Raw genomic sequence first — 9,619 nt, 5'->3', positions numbered from 1 at the left:
TCGGAGGCCAATATGGATTAGAGTTTGGTGACCGGAGGAAGGTCCTCTGCTCTGGTCTCAAATTTATGGTTGTAGTAATTAGAACCAAAGTAGGTGCCACCCTGAACTTCAGTTAAGACCGGTCTCCCATCATAAAGAGTGTCCCTTTGCATGAATGAGAAAGGAATATCGCACAGACCTTTGGTTGCCACTAGATTAACCGTCACCTTAGTCATCGGCGGCACAATAACACTGTTCACAACTTCCAGATTGGTGCTTGTTTCGAAGCTCTTTCCCCACTCAACTCCTGATCGAACTTCAGCGGACATTTCGATGCTCCCATCGAAAATTAACGGAACACCAATCTCTATGGATGTCTTCATGCCCAAGGTTAGTGAAAAATCAGTCTTCCAGGAGCTAGTCTTAGTATCTGTATATGCAAGCTTAACGTCCAGAGTAGAGGATTGGTCGGTAAAGTTGGCGGCGGAATTCTGGGCCACAACCAGGACTGTTTGGTCGTAAACCCTGGCATTATTAAAATCATATATGACATCATAAATTTCCCTTGTCAGCACAGGCTCCTCCACCCTGATTCTGGCTGCTGTGGTAACAGAGGTGGCCATTGCACCAAGAGTATCGAGTCCTGGGACCCTCATGCAGAATTGTTTGTTGCCCAAGTTGATTAGGGCTATAGTCTCCTCGTCAACTTTGACAGGGCGAAACACGGTCCAGGAGTCGTCGGTGGTAGTGCCGTCGGAATCTGCCATGATGAACATTATTTCGTTTCTAAGGAATTTCCCTGTTTTAGACGATTTGATGCGAATATTTCCGTCATTGGTAGGGATAATCTCGAATGGCACGCTTGGTTCACCGATGTCATTAGCTCCGAACATCGCGGTAACGTCGTTGCCAAGGAACAGATACTTGTCGTTGTCTCCTTTAAAGGCAACGTGGCTGGGTAGAATCACAAATGATCTCCAATCAATAGTTGTGAAGACATCAGCGCCTTGATTATCAGTCTCCTTGTAGTTACACATCAAGGAGTGATCGAACTTCGGATTCCCCGATCCCCAGGAGCATACGTAGCATCCCCAGGATTGATTCTGAACTTGTTCAACGCAGGGTCCACAGGGATAAACTTGAACAGTGTGCACGACTCCTTGGATTGATCTTCCTCCTTCTCTTTGGCCGTTGCCCAGATCCAGGGTCCATCAGCGACGGAGGAAGATTCGATTCGTTGCCAATACATGTTGCTTTGACAACTTCTTATATGGACCAAACCTTTTGTGCTCGATCTCTCCACTCCAAGCTTTGCGTATGGGCTCGTAACGAGAGCTTCCATGAATCTCACAATCCCATCGGTGTTTCCGCCATCACGAATATAACTCAAGTAACCCACATCCTGGAAAGATTTGATGGCGATGAAATTAAATTCCATTTTGCTACCACCTTTGTTTATGAATGGATAACAAGTAATTTGCTCTCTAATTGCCGCTGTGCTTGCTTACCAAAACCTCCGCTATTTAGCCGTTCCATTTCTATCTTGGTGTAAATTACGTGTTTAGCACTTGAACTATCGGTTACGGTCTGTTTTAATATTTAAATTTTTTATTTTTCAGAACCATACCCAATGTTTAATTCTTATTTTATTTTAGTATATCGTCATTCAAAATTTAACGCGTTTAGCACCTCAAATTTATATTTTGAACATATCGAGTGTTTTCAGTAGTAAAAAATATTGTTCTTCTTTGAAGATTTGAGTTGATGTGTGTGAGTTGTTAATAGACTAAGAAATTATTAAAAAATATTATCTTATAATCGACTTAAATTATTTAAAAATTAATATTTTATATTAAAATTATTTAAATTTAAGAATTCCTGACGAAAGGGGGATTACTTTATTGCAATTGGAAAAGATAACATAAACTTCTAATTATGCAATTGGACAATTAAGAAAAGTGGAACATTATTTTAAGTGAAAGAAAGCGACATACCTTCCACATTCGGCCCAAATAAACAAAGATTAAAGATTTTTTCTCTCAATTGATGTGTAGTTTTTTATCTTTGTTGATCAAAACGATATTAATTTTAATATTGATTATCGATCGGTAATATTTTTTATCGTCGTCTTTTTTATATTTTATCTTTATTTTTTGTTTTTTGATTTTTAATAAGCCTACATATATGACATAGACATTTTCATTTACCTTTATGATATATTTTCTTCTGTATTTTGACATTTTTTGGTGTTGTAGTCGTTTCTTCATTTATCTTTTTTATAAGAATTGATTTGACATCATCACGGTTGATTAATATGACGCTTATCTGATATCTTGTTGATCTTCCCTACTTTGGACCATGAACGGAATAAAAATTTTATGTTATGAGGCGAATTAAAATTTCTGGGGGACAAAATAAATTTTTAATAGAAAATATATAGAAAAAATCTAAAATATATAACAATTTTAAATTTTCAGAGGATAACTGCCCCCACCAGTCCCCTCGGTCCATCCCTACTTTGAGTCGTCAGATTGGATTTGGATACTTGATTTTGCGTTGTGGTTAACTTTTCACGTTGCTCGAGTTTAATTTGTAATTTATTGGTAATCTTTCAGTAGTTTAATCTCTTTTGTGATTCGTTCATCGATGTAATCATATATATTTGTACTATCTTTGTTCAAATAGATAGAGATAATAAAAAAATCATCCTTTCATCACCTCTATAGTTCTTTCGAACTTCGTTCAAGTCTTATCCCATTCACCATCAGTCGATCAACTTGCCCGGCTTGTTATAGGAAACTACTGATTTATTTATTGTATTAGGTAGAAATTAGACGGCCAATGGAAACAAATTAAATGAATTTAATAAACTCATGAAATCAAAATCTAAATTAAAAATCCTCATTTATTAAAATCAAATTTGTTTGGTTGTTAGTGTTTTTGTGTGGAGTAGGAATAAATTTTCCCTGTGTCTTTTTTCATATAATAAATATTTTATTTTATTTTGGTCAACCTAACCTAACCTAACCCAAAAAATATTTATCCTCATCCGAATCCGACCCGATCTAAAAATTTTATATCCTTCATCCGACTCTGATTCGAGCCGAATTTTTAGAGTATATATCATATTCGACCCTACTCGGTATAAAATAAGGACTTAATTAAAAATACTAATAATTTTTTAAGGAAGTTATATTATTATCTTCAGGTCGGGTTAAAGTTTTTTTCACCTTCCACCCGAATATGATTCGACCTGACCTCACCCATTAGAAAACCAAACCTAAACCTGAATTTTAAAAAAAAATCCGACTATATCGAATTGGGTCGGGTCAAAACCCATCGGATTCGAATTATATTACCATCCCTAATGCCAATTCATGTGAGAGGCAAAGTCGGAATTTTAGTGTCAGGAGACCCCCAATGGATTAATAAGGATCAAAATAAAAATGTACGGACTAAATTAAAAAGATTATCAAATTCAAATATTTAAAGTTACTTTATCCCTTTAATTTACCCCCGCATCTAAGTATCTAACCTTTTCAATGGTAAGTAGATGCATGCATGCATTTCATTTTCTTTTCTAAACAAAAATGAAATTCCAATTTGACGTTGCAAATGTACTTTTGATTGATGGAATTAAATCATTAATTGGGGAATTAATTAAATAACAACGACAGATTACAGAATTTAAACATTGTTGATTTTCACAAATTAAATGCTCTCAAATTCTAATTTTTACCTTAAATACGAAACAAATATTTGCCATTTTGCTTCATTTCCCTCGTAATTCTCTCAAACAAACGCAGCTTCTGATTCGGGGATTTCTTGAGATCCCAAAATAGAAAGTCAAACTTTCAATCTCTGTGCACAATATTCAAAGTCATCATTATTTTGGTAGTGATTACTTTGTTTTTCTTTTTGAATAACTTCTGTTCCGGTCAGGTTTTCTTAGACTCTTTGAAACCGAAGAAGGAGAAAAACAAAACTTTCCCGGAAAATTTTTCTAGCGGATATCCTCCCGTGAAACAAACGGGAAGAATTCTTACAGTTTTTTAGGAACTGGGTATTTCTGGGCTCTTTGTTTGCTTTTGGGGCGAGTTTAAACTCCCTTGTACGGGTACACCATTGAAGGGGATTTTGATAGGTAAGGCAAAACATTTTAAACAAGGCTTTCATTTATTTTGTTATTCCTTGATTCCCTTTAGGCTTTATGAATTTAGCATGTTAATGTGTTTGGCTACATGCGTTGGGTGAAGCTGTAGGAATTTTATGTTTATTAATTTAATGTATCTGTTTACATGCGTAAGGTTTTCTGAATTTGATATTTTGTTGCATTAGCATAACCAGTTTATATAATAGCTAGATATTTCTGGTTAACTTGTTCTTGGAATAAATATTGAAGTTAAACTTGGATTTAATATCCTTAAATGGCGTGCTAGTGTCTATTGATTAATCAGGTAATGCTTCTTTTTATTTCTTTGTTTCCTTTCATATTTTGATGCAATATCATGTATTGCAGAACACTAGTGTAGCCTGAGGGGCTCTAATAGGTTTACCATATTCTACATACACCTATGTTTGGAGGTCCGGTTACAGTTCCTATCAATAGTCCGCATTTAAGGAGGTCCGGTAGCAGAGTAGTGATATCTGATCTAGGTACAAGAGCTCCATAAGCTCATGTTCATTGAAATCAAAGGCTATTATCGATTTAATTTTGCTGCATAGACCTAATATTTTGTAGAATAATGGTCAGGTGTAGAACCAGGAAATGTTGTGGAGAATAGTTACTCCCATCCCTTAGAGCTAAATGGATCGAAGAGTGCAAATATACCGTTGGTTACTGCTGCAAGTGTGCCTTCGCCTACGTTATTATGGAGACTCAAGGTTTGTTTTTAATGGTATTGTTGCTGTTAATTATCCATTTACTTTCTTTAAATAAATGTGAAGTGGTTGAATTCAAAGAACAATTTAATCCACAGTTAGAACTTGTAGTTTGTTCTTACTTCTATTTACAAGAAGGCAAAAATACTTGCATCTTTTGGTTATTTCTCAACTTTCTGGGATCCTAATCTATTTAGATATCCAGGTACTATTGTTCTTACTCTGGGGTTTCATCTGTGGTAAGGTTAGTCATAGTTTATATTCTACTCGTTTCAAGATATACAGTTTATATTTAATGTTAATAATGGTTGTATATAAGTGTTACAAGATTCAATCACGTTGCTTGCAAGTTCTCACCATGTACCAAAATATTGCAGACTGGATGGCAATCTGTAATGAGAATGAGTGCAGACTTACGGGACCTATTCCTGTACGAGGCATTTTTGTACTATAATCCTCTTCTTCTTGTGGTTAGTTAAAATAGTCTGACATATAATAAACTATGTTAATATATATATATACTTCATCTTGCACGTGTGTTCAATTGTATGTTTAAGAACCCTGTATAAAAAGTGATTATTTCTTTTGGTTTTGACGATATAGACTATAATGGTATGGCTTTGGGGAATCAATTTATGGGTCTTTTCCCGGTCTAATATCAATTATGCCAAAATTTTCAATCTCGATCAGAATCATCTTACTCATAGAGAAATATGGAAGGTAATTGAATTTGTCAACCTAGCATTAGGCCATCAGATCTTTTAATCAGATTGTCTATATGTGCTGATGGTTCTTATGCCCGTATCAGTTTATGGGTGAAATTTACTTGCTTGCCTTGTTTCGTCATGTCTTGTTTTTCAGCTAATGATATATCTACATAAGCTCAATTGTCTATTGGTACAATCAGTACTAATAGTGCTTCATAATTTTTCCCAAATAACTCTACAATGTTGATTGCAGTGTGCTACATGGATGACTATCATTGTTCCATCCAGTATGACAGCTTATCTTTATCTCTATTCTAATGGAGAAGTATCATTAGCTGCCTCCCAACCAGTGTAATAGATGCATCCTTTCTTTTTTGTATTACCACACGCTCTTGTTCCCAGCATGAATGACAAGTTGATTATCATCTTAGCATTTTCAGCATGAAGACAAATTACAAATAGTGCTTTCTTTGTGCTTTAATCACTATTAATATAGCCTACAAATAAAACTAATCCACATTTAAATGGTCATTCCCTATTTTTCCACCAAGCATGCTTATGAAAGATTTTAAACAAAACCTTTCCCTTTGCCATTTCTATTCTTCACTAAATTTTAAATGTTGTCTACTGCAGGTGCTTTTATATTTTGCAGTCGTTATGCTTTTTATATTCCCTTTCGACATCTTTTATTTTTCATCCCGATACTACTTGCTAAGGACTCTTTGGTGAATAGTTCTTCCATTACAGGTTTGGTATGCTTGTAATCTCTATGGACATTTGTGATAATTTTGCTAATGCCAATAACTTAATGAGCTGTTAATTCTCATGACATTTGGATGCATATACTCTCTATAATTGCTTTCTTCTGTTAAAACCTAACAAGTAATAATGTGATGAAGTTTATGTTCTATCTTTGAACTATATATCACTCATGGGTACTAGTATATAATTTGATGATTCTGATAAGCGAGTCAGGATTCATCTGTTTGAAGTTTAGTTGATTTCTGCATCATGTTTTTTCTTCTAAGAATAGTGATATGACATTCTTGAGTGTCAATCTCCATGTCTGCAACATAAACTCTTATAAGGATCCTTGATTGAACCTAATCTTGTGAAATCTTTTAACCTATTAGCACTTGATTCAGCTCGAATTTTATGTGTGAACTATGTTAATCTTTGTACCTACGAATCTATATCCTCATTGTACTGTACTGGACCATATTTATGAATATTATGAACTAACAGTCTTCTACTTTGGCCTTAGGCCTTATGTTCAGCCATGCATATTCAAACCACTACTAATATAGGGACACAATTCTTTTTTATATTTTATATCTTGCTTTGATACCTGTCTATATCCTGTATTTTAATCTTAATTTGATATGGTGAATGCAGACAATAACTTTTTCCGACTTCTTCTTGGCTGATATTTTGACCTCCATGGCAAAGGTATGGTTCCTAACTGAAGCATCTGTTTAAAACTAGGATGTTTTTATTGATAATATTTTTTCCATTGTCATTTTATCGCTGTTTTGAGCAGTGCTTAGAAATCAATAATGTTGCTTTTTCTGATAATTTTTCTAAACTTACTAAAGATTCAAGTATAATCAAATCGTGCAAAATAGTGCAATATGATACATGCTGTGCACTTGCTTGTAGTGATAAAAGGATTGATATGTTATTGTTGTATTTTCTGATAAGATGATGGCGCACCTTTGAAATTTGTTTCAAACTATGTAATGGTTTATGTTGTACGCATGGATTAATGAATTTTTGGTGGGACACATGACCACCTGTGTATAGAAAGGATGGTTAGCAAATAGATTTCTCTTCTTTTAGATAATTTACGGTTATAAACTTTGTGCAGGTGTTTTCTGATCTAGAGCGTTCCATTTGTAGAATGGTCCATCAACAGGTTTGTATATCAGTTTTAAAACTCAATGGATGCTTCATTCGTATAGATAGAAGTTAATGAGCCTTTAGAACCGTGATTATTTCTAAGCCATCACTCGACTTAACATCGTTGAAAACATGCTTGACCTACCTTTTAATTTGACTCAGAAAAGACTGTTGTTTTTTTGAAGCTTAACCTTCTTGTCTGAGTTGTCTCAGTCTTATCCTTGTACTAGTTGACGGAAACTAGCTGATATATAGGGCACCATTTTGATGGTTCTAATACATCCTAATTTGAAGAGATTTATGGTGACTGTTGGAATTGTACATGGTTTCTTGCAGAACTTACCTGAATTATCCTTTGCCTTATTTTTTTTTAAAAAGAAAAACTTATTTTCGAACTCGGGAAAGAAGCTTGAAAAATATGGTCATTGTAGTTATTTCACTTGTATATTTTCCTTCTGTCATCTTGAGGAATATTTTTCTGTGTGCATGCAGGTTGTCACCATTGCCTGGTTTGAGGCTGATTCTGTTTGCTGTAGTCACTCCATTGCAATCCCTTTGGTTCTTGTTTTGCCTTATCTGTTCCGATTTTTCCAATGTCTTCGACAATATTACAAGGATACCCATGAAAGATCATCACTTCTAAATGGCATGTCTCTTGAAACTTTCAATATAAGATCCTTAAATGTTTTCCCCCTTCACCACTGCTTTCCTCCGTATGTCATTAATTTTTGTTTTGAATTTATCATGTTTTTGGTGAGAATTTTGTTGTGGAACTGTCAAGCCTACACGAATTTGAAATGAAGAGAAGAAACAATGTAAAATGGGATCCCAAATGAAAGGCTGAAACTTTAACTCCCTAAGGAAAAAAGATCATATATACCGCTCAAGTTATGTACTTCTATAATCCTATATTACTGTTCGTTTTGTAGTTTCGGTATCATAGTATCTTCATTTTCTTATGTTGACAGCGTTAAAATATTCGACGGCAGTACCTGTGATTTTTCTTTCTGCCCTTAAATACCATGTCTTGCACGAAAGCTGGACAAATTTTTATCACCCTCTTTGGCTTCTTGCAAGTGTCTTGAACTCATTCTATTATTTTTTATTGGGATGTGGCACGGGATTGGGATTTCAGGTATGTAAATATATCCATGTTCGAAAATAAGTATCGAACACGGATACTTCATCAAAAATGAAGAGGCAGAACGACGTAGATTTGTTTAATGGTAAAATCACTTTACTTGTGTGGCTATTTAACTGATTTTTTCCCTGCTAACAGCTTTGCACGTATTTTCAAGTTCAATAGATCACCTATCTATGTTCATCTTTTACAAGGGCGAACATGGGTAAGCTACTACTATCCTATTAAAGCATTAAACTCAAAGCAATCCATTCATGATCTATGTTACTTCAATTCTTTGTTTTGTTTAAGTATTCGCATCCGGTATTCGTGTCTGATGCATATGTATAGGAATATGTTCTTCAAACATCTCCAAATATATGAAAAAACACCGACTATATCTGTGTCAGACACATGCATGAATCTGATACTCACACGTGAGTCCCGAGTAACATAGTTTATGTCTTAATCTAATCTTTGTAATCGAGCAGTCGAAAAGAGTATGGTTAGTTTATTGCATAACCGATATGGATATGAATACGAGGATATGATCCTCTCATATATAACAGTTGCCGGAGTCTAGATAACATAGATTCGAATTACTTCTGCACTTTACGGATTATCAGCACTTAAAGCTTGTATCTGTCCTGTCTTGACTCGAAATGGTCTAGGGTCGAGGAGCTCTATTCATTTTCGGGTTAGGTTTGGGTGCTTACATTCTGGTTGGAATGTTCTGTCTTGATCCATTGTCATCCCTACTTATACATTTCGAATTGCAGGTATACTTTTGGGTGATCGTAAGCAACTTTGTCCTACGGTGTACATGGACATACAAACTGTCGGCTCACCTCCGCAACAACTACCTCACGGTGTTCACCATTGCCGCGTTGGAGATTTTCCGGCGGTTCCAATGGATTTTCTTCCGCGTCGAAAACGAGTGGAATAAAATCAACTCCAGGCCAAGTATTAAGCTCTCCATGAATGATCCAAGCAATGATGAAGTTAAATTACTTTCTTATGTATAAATTATTGA

The 9,619-nt window shown here is 35.0% G+C and overlaps 1 protein-coding gene and 1 pseudogene across 1 annotated transcript; one reads left to right on the top strand and one right to left on the bottom strand.

Moving 5' to 3' along the window:
• Positions 1–17: 17 nt before the first annotated feature.
• LOC120178633 (natterin-1-like) lies at positions 18–1,016 on the bottom strand. Its single transcript, XM_039184430.1, has one exon. The coding sequence runs from the start codon at positions 1,014–1,016 to the stop codon at positions 18–20; it is 999 nt and encodes a 332-aa protein (XP_039040361.1).
• A 2,721-nt stretch (positions 1,017–3,737) lies between these two features.
• Positions 3,738–9,619, top strand: LOC120178597 (annotated as a pseudogene).

This window comes from Hibiscus syriacus, unplaced genomic scaffold, assembly GCF_006381635.1.
Source record: "Hibiscus syriacus cultivar Baekdansim isolate YM2019G1 unplaced genomic scaffold, ASM638163v2 tig00112354_pilon, whole genome shotgun sequence".
Lineage (NCBI taxonomy): Eukaryota > Viridiplantae > Streptophyta > Magnoliopsida > Malvales > Malvaceae > Hibiscus > Hibiscus syriacus.
The sequence above is the reverse complement of the archived record's forward strand: the minus strand, read 5'-3'. Positions and strand labels throughout refer to the sequence as shown.